Below are 15,232 nucleotides of genomic sequence, written 5' to 3' on the forward strand. Positions count from 1 at the left end.
TGTGTGTGTGTGTGTGTGTGTGTGTGTGTGTGTGTGTGTGTGTGTGTCTGAAATACATACTAAATTGGGTAAAATTAATCAACGTAGAAGAAATGGGGTATTTTGTAACATTTTTCTCTCTTGGTTGAAAACCTGTGTTGACTTAACTAAGGAAGGAGTAACAAGCAGAAATCACTCTCCTCAGAATGCAGAAGTGTAGATGCCCGTTTGTCAGGTTTCTCAAGTTCCTTTATGGTATTGTCACCTTTGCCCAGAAAGGTGACGTCACCTGTGTTGTCTGGGAAAGAAGAGCCAGTGCATGCAGGCTGATGGGCAGTGCACCCCAGCCGGTTCTCCCTTCTCTCTAGGACTCGCTGCTTGCTTCATGCCACTCTTTGTTGGCCATCTACTTCACTCTTTAAGAGATAATGCAATAGTCTTCACTGCCAGGGACTTGTATCACTTCTTTGGAGTATTCAGCAAATCCTCGTGGTAGCTGACTTTTAGGTTAGGCTAAATCTAAGCTATGCTTAGCCCCACATGCAGGGGGAGAGCTGCCACCTGAACAATAATGACTACATCTAAACTCATTAAGTAGCCAGTCATTGTCCAACACTGTACCAGGTCCTGTGCAAGATATGAATGGAAGTACAAGAGGCAGACCCAGCCAGTTCATTCTAGTGTGAAGGATGAGAGGTAATTATAGGAAACATCCAGAGAAAAATGCAGGAAAGTACCTAAACGCTAAGTTCCTATGAACATTATGGACTTGGGTAGAAAGAGATGTATGGACTGGAGTGTCGAGAGGTTTCCTTAAGGAGATGGAGCTTGTATCTTAGAAGGGCTTTGGAGAGTTGGAGAGGGGAAGGCATTAGGCAACAATCATAAAGGAGGGAGTTTAGATATGTGGAAGAGAGAAGAAATAGGCCTGGACAGGGGTCCTGATGAGGAGGAGGAAAGGTAAGGGACAGCGGCTGCAGACATTGGGAATGCCTTGGTGAGGATTTGGGACTTTTTCCAAAGGGAAAAGTAGGGTTCTGTGAAAGATTCGAAGCCAAAGCATGACAATGAAAGGAGCATTTGAAGACTGCTCATGTAGCATTGGTTTTCAGAGTCGTAGAAAAGAGAGGCCAGAAGCAAGGAGACCGTTCAGGTGGCAGCTGCAGTGTTGGTATTGAGATGGCAGAGGAAAGAACCAATTAGGGTGATGGCCATAGGGATTGGGAGGAGGGGACAGATCTGGTTGTGAGAAGTGACTCCAAGGTTTTACACTGTGAAGTTGTGGGAAGGGTGGGTGTGATGAACAGAAATGGGGAAGAGAAGCAGCCGGAGGAACCTTTGGAATCTTTGGCATTTGGGAACTCCATGCTTGGAGTAATGACACCCTCTAGGGGTTGGGTGTGTGGAACTAGAGCTGAGAGAAGAGGTAAGGGAGTGGGGTGTGCAGGTAGAGGGATGCAGGTGGAGATTGGGAATCTTCTGTGGAGGGGAGGCCCCTCCCAGCTGGAGCGAGGACTTGAATTCATTCTAGATCAGATCAAGTAGATGACAGGTACCAGACTTGGCCTTGTTTTGTCAGCGTGATAAGTAACAGACGTCGATGATGTTAAATCTGTGAATGCAGCAGTATCTCCCTGGCTTTGTCATAGAATTGTTTTAGGTTTATATATGCTATAGATTTCTTTTTATCAGTTGTTGGTATTAAAAAGAGCAAGATACAGGACGTACCACATGTTGGATAAAAGGCTGCTAGATACGAAACCAGGATGTGTAACTGCCACGTCCTCCCCTCTGTGCAGATGTGTGTGTGTTTCCTTAGTTTCGTGGTCAGACCTGCAGTAATTTCAGCCTCAGATACAAAGCCATGTAAAACAGATCTTCTTTACTTTGGGTCTGGGATTGCTGTTTAACTGCTGTTTATACATTTGATGTTTTTCAGGAATACATGTATAAAGTGAGCTGCATCTGTTCACTTTTTGATAACCAGTCTTTATCCTTTATGTTTGAAGTAAAATTCTTTAAATAGCTTCTTATAATACCTTCTAAAAGTGGTAATTATTTGTGAGGCATAATATAAATGTAGTTTTAAATCTTAATTAACTTTTGACCAGATATGCTTATCATGACTGTGCTAACAGCCTTTTGATTGGGTAGATGTGCTGGACTGACATGGATTTAGGACTAATGAAAAGTGATTTTATTGTAATAATTTTCTCTTTCTTTTTAAAAATATAAACAGGTGACACGTGGACAGAGACATTGGCCTATGTGCTCTTCTGGGCAGTTGCAAGCATTGGAACATTTTTAATTATCATTTACAATGGCAAAGATTTTGTTGATGCCCCAAAACTAGTCCAAAAAGAAAAGATAGACTGAATTTGTATCTGTGGAAAGCGGCTCGGCCTGGAAGATTCCACAGTTCAGAATTGGAGTCTTTACTGATCTGCTTTCCACAACAGCAAGGTGTCTTCTTAGCTTTTTTATCTTTAGAAAAAGCCAATCCTATACTTTATTTAGCGATGGTGACACACTGTTGAGCTCTGGTGTTACAGCCATCTTCAGAATGATCTTTTAAATAGTGCATCAGTTGGGGATGGGACCCTCCTAAGTAGAACAACGCAGGCCAAAGCCATGGTGATGTTCTTGGCTTCAAGCCTGCCAGAATTTCAGCCTGGATTCTTCTGATTGGAGTGGGGAGCGATGCAGGAATCTCTTCATCCAACTGGTGCAGTATTGGTAATGTGTAAACTAAATGGAGCTTCTTTCACTATTTAAAATAGTAAAATTATTTTTCTAGCTGAGTTTCATTCTCCTCATCTCAGAACCAATCACAATTGACAAGCATATGTTTGTGGACTTTTGTTAAAAGCTAAAATGTTAAATGCTAATGACTTCTATGGAAAGGCTAATCTTGTTTCACGGAAGAGTTTGATTCAGACCTTCTAAGTCTTCATTCAGGAATCTTCTGTCATTGCAGTTAGACTGACCGCTTCAGTGTGATGAGAGTTTAGGTAGAATTCTCTTTTCTTTCTGATGATGTACATGAAGTCAAAGAAGAATGTAAAGTCTCTTTTCTTTGTGGTGTTCTACTCTTGAGCTAAAGGCCCAAAGCGTCCTGTGTTTGAGCAGTTGCCACAGTGGGTGAGGTGTGCTCCCTGGCCTTCCCCAGAGGTTTCCCAGGGGCTGCCAGGCTCGCCCATGCTCCGAGAGCCACAGCTTTGGGAGACGGCCTCCTCTTTGTGTTGGGGGCAGCAGCCTCCTTTCCATGCATGGTACTCTTGACCATTGACTACACAAGTAATTTCTGCTGGCTATCAGTGTGTGTCTCGGATTTAGAACTTGCAGGTTCTCTTAATCAAGGACCAACTTCAACTTTGATTTATGTGCAAGAACAGACAGGAAATTCGCTTTCAAAGCTCTGCGTAGTTCTAATTGTGAATATAGCTGCATATTCAAATTGCAATTATGAAGTCCAGCATTCTCAAACTATGTAAGATAGTAGGACAATTGCCATCACTTAAAAGATAATTCATTTAATGCACTGCTACAGTGTGTCAATGTTGTGCTTGAACATATGTACAGTTTGTTTCAAGAGTACTGATTCATTTTCTCTTTAAATGTTTCTAAAACCCCTTTTTTTCAAGATTACCTTTTGTTAGCACTCATAACAAGAAACTGTTGCTTTTAGAATCCATGATGGAAATAATAGTTGAAAAATCCTATGTAGTTTAAAAATCAGTCATCAGAGCACATAATGACTAAAATACAAGTCAACTACCTGTTCTTAATATGTAAATAAATGTAATTTGCTCCAAAGACTGATGAACTAGGGGATCTGCCTATGGCTGTTGTGGTACATAATCCAAAAGCTCTTAGCCGTTCCTTGCTATAAACTCGTTTCACCAACGGCAACAAAGACCAAATCTGAACTGCAAATCCGGCTGCTTGAAGAGATGGATTAATTTGGGTTTATTCGTTTCTAGGGTGTATCTTTCAGAATTCTACAGTGGTTTTATTTCATATACTGTATATCCGCAAATGATAATAAAACTTCACTTCCTTTTCTAACTCCTGACATTGTTGTTCCTGTACTGTTAATTTGAAGGTCTCTGTGGTTTTTTTCCCCTTTAAATTATAGGTAGAATCAAGATATTGGAGAGATTGTAACAGTGATATTTTCCTTTCCTTCTTTCAGCTACTTGTTCTGTAAAATGGGTTGTATAGGTTCCCCCCGATGAGTTATGAATGCATTAATCCCCCAGCTTGTGAAGACACTCCTGCCCCAAGCCACATATTTGAAGGAGAGGACTCAGTAGATGTCCTAATGTCCCCAAAGACTTTCTTTTTTGTGTTAATAAAACAATGCAGTGATCCCTGCTGCTCTGGGACAAAGTTCCTTCTAAATACTGTCGGTTGTGCAGAATCGTGCTAGCTCTTTGGAAGCTGTTGTTGACATTTCCTGTGATGTGCCCACTCAGCTCTACATGATTAATGACTGATGCATAGCTTCTAAATGACAATGTACAGTTCAAGAGGCCCATCTTGAGGACCCTCAGCCTCCTCGTTCTGTTCTCATTTCTTCCCTCAATAATAATCTCTCTGCTTTCAAGAAGCCCCTGTCCTGCCAACCCCTTTTCTCTATCAAAATAGATGTGATCAGATATCAGTCATTTACACTGATTGGTTGTCTGACTGATTTATACTCTAGAGTGAATGAGTCTTAGTGTTACCTCAGCAAGCCCCTACCTTTTAAAAAGCCTCATCATTTCCTTGTCAAATGAAAAGTGGCACTGCCTTGTTGACTTTCAGGCCCCGACCACAAGGCCAGGGGAAGAGGAGAAATCACAGCATACAGAGCAGCCACTCCAGAGACAAATCTGATTTCACTTTCCCCTAATGGGGGCTTGCTGAATCTGAAGGGACACGCATTCTTTTACTGTCTCCCATCGGCTGGCTCCCTGTTCCTCAGGAAGAACTGTTGATTGTATTGCTGGGGACAGAAGGGATTGTGCCTGACTTCTAGGACCTGAAACCAACTTTAGCCTGGGTCTGTTCCCCAGGATCCTTCTCTTCTAATTCTGCAAGAAATGAAATTAGGCTTTGCCCCCTCTAGTCTTCCCGCCTTCTTGCCTAAGGCTCCCAGATTCACATTTTATGGCTTCCAGTGTATTTGATATGTTAGTATTTTATAAACAAAATCCTAGAATGGATTTCTATAGGATTTCTACCTCATAGCCAAGTTTATGAATGAGAAAGCATTTATTAAGTACTTACTACAAGCCAGGCACTGTGCTAAACACCGGGGATACAGATGCAGAAAGCAGACTGTCCTTGCCTTCATGGAGCTTATATTGCAATAAGGGAAGACAGTACCTATAGGAGAGTCCTTGCCAAGGGAGAGCTGTGATCTGGATGGTTAGGTATACTGAGTGAAACGATTTTATTTTTTTGGAGTATATGGAGTATTATTGGGCTTCAGTTTCCCTCTGTCCATAAAATGAGTGATGTTCAAGGTTCCTTCTTGCTCTGAGAGTCCCTTCAGCATCCCTTAGGATCAGGCTCCTGGAGGAGCCTCCCCTTGGGTGATTCCCCTTCATAGATCGATTGAGTGGGGGCAGGAGGAGAGAATGACTTCAATAATGAATTCTCAAGTCTGCTTGTTTAAATAACATCCCAGGCAAACTGATCTAGGTGCTTTATTAGCTCGTGAAACTTCCTCTTGCAGACTGTGAATGATCTTATCATCATTTCTGCTCCATTTTTATTGTGATGAACTAGAAAATGATCATAGAATTAGGATCATAAAATTTAGAAAGGGTTTCTAGGGGTAGATTTTGTTAAGGATGTTGAAATTTTGGGAGAGACCAAGGTCCACATGACAACTTTTTGAGAAACTTATTCAACATTCATACAGAAAATACTTGCTGAGGACCTAATATACTAATATAAGGAGTGTCCAAATATGAACAAGCCATGATGCCTGTCCTCAAGGAGCTTAAACTCAGGTAGGAGAGATAATATAGGCATAAATAAATACAAAATCAGTAGAGTGGCCTCAGAACACAAGGAAGGCACCATAAAAACTCTGAGGAAAGAGAGTACCATTTGAGGGTTCAGGAACCGGGAAAAATTTCCTGGAAGATTTGAGCTGGAGCTTGAAGGATGACAGCATTTCAACAGGTAAGGATGAAGGATGGAGGGGAAGGCATTCCAGGCATAGGGAACCAAATGAACAAATAAAGTCACAAGTACTGGAAATTACAAAATGTATGAGGAGAAGAGTGGTCCAGTTTGTTGGTAGCAGAAGCTGTCTGAGGGGGAAGAAGGAGAGATAAACCCCAGAGAGGAGACTGAAGCCAGATTGTGGAGGGCATTTGAGGCCAGGATCAAAAACTAGGCCCTGGGTATCTATTTTTCTTCTTGTGGGATATTCCTCTGGAGTAAGTAGAAGCATTAAAGATTCAAGTCTTGGTCTTTCTGGGTTTGAGAGCTAACCAGCTCTCTGCTCTTTAAATGCTTACCTCATCAGCACTCCTGGTACCAATGCCTTGATGGTCTATAAAAAGTACATCTACATCTGCTTTTAAAAATGCATGAACCAATCCTTTCTTGTGCCCAACTTTTCCTCCCTCCCCTTGATTCCCTCCTCATGCTGTCACTTCAAGCATCAAAAATTTTCAGATTCTCCCACACACACACAAAAATAAGAAAAAGAAAAAAAGTTTGGGGTGGCTAGGTGGCATAATGAATAGAGCACTGCCCTGGAGTCAGGAGGACCTGAGTTCAATTCTGGCCTCAGACACTTAACACTTACTAGCTGTATGACCTTGGCCAAGTCACTTAACCCCAATTGCCCTGCCTCCCCCCCCCCCAAAAAAAAGCAAAAAAAAAATTCAGATTTTGGGTGGAGTGGTGGATGACTTTGAACATGTTTGTTTGCAGTTTGATCCTGAAGCCAGCTTTCCAGCTCATCTACACATCCTACAATTTGCTTTGTCTTGGGGGATCCCACTCATCCTGAAATCATGGTCTTTTCCTTCCATTGGCTGTTGTCAAAGACTGAAAACAAACCTAAGACTATAAAGGAAGACAAGAGCAGTTTTAAGTGTGCCTTCAACATTCATTTCTGAACTAGTTTAAAGAAACATAACACAGCAAGAGCATGCTGGATTACAAACCATTTTTTGCAAGATGCTTCATGAGAGAAATCAGATTTATTATTTTTCCTACTTTAGATAGAAATTTAATTCAACAAACATAGCAAGACCCTGCTAGCTCACACACCACTGGCGTAACCTGCATCACTCCCATGTGGTGCTGAGATGCCATAAGACTTCAGTGGAGGAATGAGGACAGAAAATAACACTTAATGACAACTCTGAGTGCCATTTTACCCATGTCTTGTAACCTCCTACAGCCAGAGCACTAAATGAGCAATTGATACTGAAAATGTGTACCTGAGCTCATGCCCAAGATCATTCTAACAATCAGCTTTCTGGTCCCCAGGAAGTTGTATGGATTCAGAATATACCGTTTCCTATTTAAAATCATCCTAGGTGGAGCAGTGAATAGAGCCCTGGCCCTGGAGTCAGGAGGACCTGAGTTCAAATCTGGCCTCAGACACAACACAAAACTAGCCCTGTGACCTTGGGCAAGTCACAACTCCAATTGCCCTCCAAAAAGCAAAAGAAAAAAAAAAAAGAAAAAAACATCCAAGGTAAATTAGGGTTTCTGCACCCTTCTTCCTTCCACCCCAAGTTTCAGTCATGCCCTTAATCCTCTGACCCCCAGGCAGTCATTTTCGGATACAGTAAGTGGTTTTGGCCAGTGTAATTACAGGGACAGACAAATGTTGAGGTCAAGGCTGGTGGTGTCTCCCAAGAGCGCAATCAGTGGATGTCAGGCATTTCAAAACATTTATATAGGATTTATTTACAATGTCAATTGTTAAACACAAATTTAGGAAAGGTCTATCTGTAAGGTTTCTCAGAACTAAGTTGAAAGACAGGTTGTCCCCTATGTCTGAGAAGCCAGTACTGGGGGCAATAATGTTCAGCACAATAAAAATAACAGCTCGAAGAACAGCTTAAGCAATTTACAAAGCATCTTCACATACATGATCTCATTTGATCCTCACAACTGCCCTCTGGGGTAAGTGGCACAAGTAGGTATTAATTATCCCCATTTTATGGAGGAGAAAGCAGACTTTTAAAATGATAAGAATTTTAGTAGGTGCTTAATACATACCAGTCGATAAATGGTTTGTACTACATCATGTTAGACCATATGGGTTGTCTTGTTGATTTGTACTGGAAAATGCTTTATGCCACATGACTAACTTTTTCTGATGCCTCATCATAATATGGAAGCAACCTTGGTGTCTGGCACATTCTCCCAAGTAGTTAAGGATGTCTTGCAGAGTCAGACTTGTTAGAGACGGGGAAGCACTCTGTCCAGGAAGGGACCAGCGACAATTCTCCCACCTCTTTTCCAAAAAAGCTGTGGATTTAACTAAAAGAATCTGTATTAAGATGCTCCCAGTGGATACCCACACAGATAACTTCTTGCTTTGTGTTCCAGCTGACCTTGCTGTTGGCACCATGTTGTTAAATTCAGAAAGGCAAATCTTCAAAAAGTCATCCATAACAAAGAGAGTCATGAAAACCTAGGTTCAAATCCTGCCTTTGACACATACTGGCTGTGTAACCCTAATCTCTCACTACTCTAGATCTCTAAAACTTACAAATGTGGAATTTCTTTACCTGGCAGTTCCTTATATCACTGAAGTAGTTTCAGTCTTCATCTTAAATCTTCAAAAGAAATCGATGCCATATTACAGAATGGAAACTGCCCGTTTTTTATATTCTAAAAGATTTTGTCCCTGGAATATCTGTACTTCTCTTGACTACTCTTAAACATGCTAACTTGATCCAAGAGCCAGGGTTTCCCTAACACACTTTCCCTAGGAGAAAAATGAAAACTTGAATTCAGTCAGATCCCATATAAACAGACACCAGAGGATAGTGATTATACCTTGCCACAAATGATAAGGAAGTTACTTTCAAATCTCTTCTTTTCACAGAGCCTCTTTTTCTTTAGATGCCTTTGCTAACAAATTAGTCCTAAGGAATGTTGCTGGGAAGGGCAAATGAGAGGAAGTCATGAGTAGTTTGTGGGGTTTCTTGAATGGTTGTCCGGCCATATGGTCCTATTTCTTCTTTAAAAGCCCTGAAAGCTAAAAGACTTTCTCAAGATTAGTACTGGCATTTTTAAAAGATAAAAAAAGGCATCCAAAGAAAGTAAATCTATAAACATGAACTACGGATGTCTGGGTACACAGTTCTTTCAAATGCTCCAGAAAGACACCTTCGGGAGTCCTGCTGTTCACACCATAGCAGATGTGTTTCCCCTTTTCCATCTGTTCTTGATGAAGGTTCCCAGAGCCACCAGGGGGATGCACATGGTGGAAGAAGCCACAAGAAGGCCAATCACTGCCAAAGCATAGCTAGGATAATCTTGGGTTATCAGCTGACCCTGAAAGCAAGAAACCAAATGTGACCAGGAAGCAAAGTGAGGAGGAGAGAAGACACTGCCGTCCTTCATCCACCTTGGATGACATGGAATGGACCTTGGCAACTGACACTTAGTAACTGATATCTTACCATGTTGAGAGCCCATTGGGAATCTGGTGGCTGAAATCTGAGGATTTCTGCTCAGAACTCTAGTGAGAAGTATTGAGGGGCAGGATACAGTGAGAAAAGTGCTGAATTTGGGGTCAAATCCCGAGGGCAGTCCCTAGGACTGTGTGTCCTTGTGATAGTGATTTAACCACCTGGTCCCACTGTAAAATGATGGGCATTGGCCCCTAAGGTCTCTCCTAGCTTCAAAAATGGTTCCTGCAATTAGCTTTTGAGATAGGTGGTTAGATATGTACTTGGACCAGAATCAGCAAGCATTTATTAAATGCCTCCTATGTGCCTAGCACTTCTGGGGAAACATGGACAAAAGTGAAACTTCTGCTCTCAGGAAGCTTACATTCTGGGAGGGGTATAGTAATATGTGCATAAATGAATACATAGATATTAAATGCCAGGTAAAAAAAAAAGCAGGGGAAAATTGTTAGGAGCTGAGGTAAAGGAGGAAAGGATTTTTGTAGAAGGTGTCACTTGAACTGAGTTCTAAAGGAAATGAGAGACTCAGAGGACATGATGATATAGTTTGTACTTTGCAGGCATGGGACATAGTGCAAAGACACATATGGGTGATAAAGTGCTCTGTGTTAGTAACAGCAAAAATGAATAGGTGGGGTGGCACATAATATGTAATACATTTTATAAAAGATTGGGGGTAGATTGTGGAGAGATTTGTAAAACTCGTTTTAGGGCAGCTTTAAATTTGAGGTTAATCCTTAATCTTGTTCCTAGAGGTCTCAGGGAGCCATTGGAGTTTATTGAGTAGGATTGTAACGTGTTCAGACTAGCACTTCAGGAAAATCACTTTGGCTGATGTGTGGAGAATGAATTGGACAGGGAAAAATTGGAGACAGGGAAACCAGTTAAGAAGCTATTATAATTAATAGTCCATATGAGCGCTTGAATTAGGGTGGGGGCTATGTGAGGAGAAAGAAGGGAACAGGATACTAAGGGTTTTTTAGAGCTAAAAATGACCACACAAGTTTATTGACTGGATATTTGGGGAGAGGGAGAGAGGAGTAAACAATAATGCCAAGGTTGTGAATCTGAGTGGCTAAAAAGATTGTACTTGGGGCGGCTAGGTGGGACAGTGAATAGAGCACTGGCCCTGGAGTCAGGAGGACCTGGGTTTGGATCTCGCCTCAGACACTAAACACACACAGACACAAAAAAAACCTAGCCATGTGACCTTGGGCAAGTCACAACCCCAACTGCCCTCCAAAAAAGCAAAAAAAAAATATGGTGCTGCCTGAGACAGAAATGGGGAAGTCCAGAAGGGAGGTAGTTCAGGAGTTAACTCATTTTTGAATGTGTTGAATTTGAGATACTTAAGTGTGGAATATCTAATAGAAAGTTGGAGATGCTTGACTGCATCTCAGGAGAGAGTCTAGGGATCAATATAGAAATCTGGAAATCGTCTGTCTAAAGAGAATAATTAAACTCTAGGAAACTGATGGGGATATCAAGTGAGAAGGTGTTGAAGGAGAAAAGAATATGCCCCAGGACAGAGCTTGGGGGGTACAGCCACAATTAGGGACCATTATATAGATGACCAAACAAAAGAGACTGAGAAGGAACAGGCAGACAGGAAGACTGCTAAGAGAGATCAGTGACACAGAACCCCAAAAAGAAGAGAAACATTTTCATTAAGTACCTACTATGTGCCAGTAATGGTTAAGTGCTTTAGTACAGAAGGAAGATGAACAAATATTAAATGCCTACTATGTGCCAGGTCCTATTCTAAGTGCTTTACAAATATTGTCGCATTTGGTTCTCACAACCTCGAGAGGTAGGTGCTATTGTTATCCCCATTTTACAATTGAGGAAACCAAGGCAGGCAGAAGTTGAGTGACTTGCCCAGGGTCACCCAGCTAGTAAGTGTCAGATGCTGGATTTGACTTTAGGTCTTCCTGATTTCCAGCCCAGTGTTTTATTACACAGCTGCTTCTTTGCAAATATTATCTTATCTGAGGAGAGATGGATGCGATTTGGAAATGTGAGCACTTTCCCAAGAGCACATATAATAAAATATTGGTCTAAAGTATGAGGGAGCAGAGAGAAGAGCTAATCTTTCTTATTTTCCTAATAGAGCAAACCAGAATCTCGGTTGCCTTAAGCCATTGCCCTGGAGGGAGAGGCAGCCTCTTGGGTCCCCCATCTGGAACGGGAGGGCACCTTAGAAGCTTGCTCAGCTACCCCTGTTCATTTTCCAGTATCAGCCAGGTGGCAGTAGGTAGAGTGAGGCTTGACCCTTGGTCCTTGGACTCCAGTACCCCTTCCACTATAACCACAATGCCTTTCCTTGGCATCATGATGCCTTTCCCAGTGTATCTTGTTTGACAATTTAACTATGATCTTATCTGGAGCAGAATCCAATTTGTGAATCCTTTCCAAGACTGAGGAGACAGACCCATCCCCACTGAAGCACTGAGGTAAAAAAGCTCTGCCTGAAAAATTCTTGCAGAAATCCAAATTGACCAATAGGTGGCAGCACTACGCTCTCCAAGAAATTCACCTCCTCAAAAGAGACAGGTTTGGAAAGGCATTTTTTTTTTCATTAAAAAATATATATATATTTTTTTTTTTCATTAAAAAAATATATATATATTATTCTCCCCCCTCCCCAATTACATGTTAAAACAATTTAACATTTGTGTGTTTTTTAAAGTATTGAGTTCCAAATTCTATCCTTTCCCCTCTCAGAGATGGTAAGCAATCAGACATATGCATGTGCAATCAGACATATGCATGTGCAAACATGTAAAACATTTTGGAATCTATGCATAAATATATCCATGCTTAATTGCAGCCTTCTTGGGGGGAGGGAAGGAAGTAAGGGGAGAAAAAGAATGAAGCAAAAAGTGCACAGCAAAGAACAAAAGAAAACTTACAAGGAGGGAAAGAAAAGATGGATGGCTCTCAACACGATGCATACTATTTATTACATAGGCTTTCTTGAAATGGAAATGAATTGCTACATATTTTGAATCCTCTCTTACACTTTGCTGTGCATGTGATATTTTCTTCTTTTCTTATTTTGTGTTTAAGTTTTAATATTTACATTTATAATATGTTTCTTTTTCTTTTATTATTGCATAGTTAAGTTTTAGAGAAATAAAAAAATAGAAAAAAGACGTTTTGGACAGGCATTTAGACTTTAAGGCTTAAGGCTTTTACTCTAAAGACAGGAGGCTGTACAGGCAATTCTCCCTTTACATAAATTCTCAGTACACAAATTCAACTTTATATTGAAAACATTCTAAAAGAAATCTGCATTCCAACTCCCCCCCCCCCCCCCCCAGCTTGACAATACAGAGCTATTCTCTCTTTCTCTCTCCACTCCTGTCCCTTGGCTCAGCACTTAATGAGTGCATAGTCCCCTTATTTTTTCTCTCTGTTCCTCCTCCACATAGGGAGGCAAATTCTCCTTACTAGCATAGAGGTCAATGGCATTGTCCACTTGCATAAAGTGAGAACTGTCTGAAGCTAATTCAAAGCCCCTATACCCCAAGAGAAAAGTTGTTTTTCTTAGTTTTGTGAAAAAAATGGGAGACTCAAATGTCCTAGTAACTGAGTAAGAATGAGGAATGAACCCCATCTAAAAGCAAGCCACCCCCTGATCCCAAGTTAAAGATCGCAGATTTAAAACTTCAAGGAGCTCTTAGAAATTGGTTAGTCCAACCATTCATTTTCCAGATGAGAAAACAGACCCAGAGGGGTGAAGTTGACTTGTCTCAGGTTATATGGGCATCAAGGGGCAAAGTCCAGATTTGAACCTGGGCTCCTAACTCCAAACCCAGCCTTCTTTCCACTTTATTATGTTGCTACCACAGAACTGCAATAACAAGAGATCATAGTAATATCAAAGGACACAGCACTGGAATACCCAGGAGGCATCCATCATACTACAGTGAGAGAAATGATGAATTGGGGGGCCAAGGCTCCAGTTCATTCCCTGCCTGTGTGTGCCCTTGGGCGCATCCCTTGACTTCTCCAGGACTCATCACCTGGCCCCACTTGGAAAGGGGAGAATTACCTGGTTTGCATCCCAGGCTTGGTACTTCAGGGTTCCTGTGAGGATATAGTCCGTCAGGTAAAAAATAAACAGGCTGATGATAAGCACGGGACTTACAAGAGCCCACAGGATTTTCCAGTACCAGCTCAACTTGTGCCCAGTCATGACCTGAAGATCATTTTCAAATCTATTAAAAAAAAACCAGAATGAAAATTAGCAGTAGGAAGAGAGAAGCTCTGAAGCATCCCAGCTAAGGGAAGGGAGAAGAGGCTCAGATAGCCCAATGGACAGTCCAAAATCACTCGTACTTGTTTTGAAAGACACCACCAAATGTCTCATTGCTATTTGTGTCTCACACACTTACACGGATCCACACCCAAGTTTGCTCACTTATCTACATTTCGATCCAGTCTCTATGTCCCTTCCTAGTTTGGCATGGGGGTGGGGTGGAGGGAGGTGTTGCACCCAGGATGTGGGCTTGGCATTAACAACCCACATAACCAATGAGGAGAATCATCTGCTTGGGGACATTGCCTCCTGATAAAGATGAATTCTGAATAGGGCTCTCTATCAGAAGCTCAGGTGCAAAGCTATGGCTTGGAAGGGAAACAGGGAGAGAGAAATGGCACTCCTTAGTGACCCAAGGCCAAATTAGTCAACTGGCAGATGGCTCCGACCTTTGCTCTGGCTTCTCCCTGGTGTGGATGTACCCCAGTCAAATCGCTGCTCATAAGCAAATTCACCAGGGGGCAGACTGAGAAGGGACCCAGTTTATTGCTTGAGAATACTTCCCACTTGGGGAGTTTGGAGGGGGCAGGGAAAGGAACAAGTAGGGAATGAAAACCATTGATGAAGAGTTCTTGAAGTTACCCTCATCTATTAAATTCAGCCACAGGATTTTGAGCTGGAAGGGACCTCAGAGATCCTTGAACCAGTGGTTCTTAACCTGGGGGGTGTGAACAGACTCCAAGGGGTCCTAGGTGAGAAAAATGATATCTTTGCTTCAATATAATAAATGGTAACTAATATTTATATAGCACTTGCTTTGTAGCAGGCACTGTGCGAAGGGCTGAACAATTATTCTCTCATTTGATCATCACAACAACCATGGGAGATAGGTGTTATTATTATCCCCATTTTGCAGATGAGGAAACTGAGGCAAACAAAGGTTAAGTGATTTGTTCAGGGACACACAGTTATTAAGTGTCTGATGCTGGATTTAGATTCAGGTAGACAAGCCTATTCATTATGCCACCTAGCTGCCCATCGTGAATGTTGGTTATACTTAAAAGGGTCGTGGGACCTTTCTAGAGTGGCCACAGAAAGTTTTTGTGTTGAAGTAAAAAGAGTTTCCCTGCTTGGGAGAGGCTGTGGTCACGAAACCACGAGAACTTGTATAAAAGGGGTCTCTAGTGACATTTGTTATCCTGAACTTGGGAACTTTGTCCCTGACTGGACCGATCCTGGTCATAGACACAAACACAACATAAAGCTTCACATCCCGCGCAGACTTCATCTACTTTGTGGCATGAAAGATCTCCAGATG

The 15,232-nt window shown here is 41.8% G+C and overlaps 2 protein-coding genes across 3 annotated transcripts in view; one reads left to right on the forward strand and one right to left on the reverse strand.

Annotated features, from left to right (window-relative positions):
* SACM1L (SAC1 like phosphatidylinositide phosphatase) overlaps positions 1 to 4,054 on the forward strand; it is a 50,529-nt gene extending 46,475 nt beyond the window's left edge. For both annotated transcript variants that reach the window (XM_069088348.1, XM_069088347.1), the window contains one exon: positions 2,219 to 4,054. In XM_069088348.1, the coding sequence (XP_068944449.1) occupies positions 2,219 to 2,355 (137 nt within the window). In that variant the 3' untranslated portion in view covers positions 2,356 to 4,054. The remainder of the gene's footprint in view (positions 1 to 2,218) is intronic.
* A 5,136-nt stretch (positions 4,055 to 9,190) lies between these two features.
* Positions 9,191 to 15,232, reverse strand: part of SLC6A20 (solute carrier family 6 member 20) — a 51,205-nt gene continuing 45,163 nt past the window's right edge. Inside the window, exons 10-11 of the mRNA XM_069088349.1 lie at positions 13,708 to 13,873; positions 9,191 to 9,513 (exon numbers count right to left, since the gene is read on the reverse strand). Of these exons, the coding sequence (XP_068944450.1) occupies positions 9,364 to 9,513; positions 13,708 to 13,873 (316 nt within the window). The 3' untranslated portion in view covers positions 9,191 to 9,363. The remainder of the gene's footprint in view (positions 9,514 to 13,707; positions 13,874 to 15,232) is intronic.

The sequence above is a fragment of the Petaurus breviceps genome, unplaced genomic scaffold (assembly GCF_028583685.1).
Source record: "Petaurus breviceps papuanus isolate PSGF00001 unplaced genomic scaffold, PetGlider_PUasm1.0 185, whole genome shotgun sequence".
NCBI lineage: Eukaryota > Metazoa > Chordata > Mammalia > Diprotodontia > Petauridae > Petaurus > Petaurus breviceps.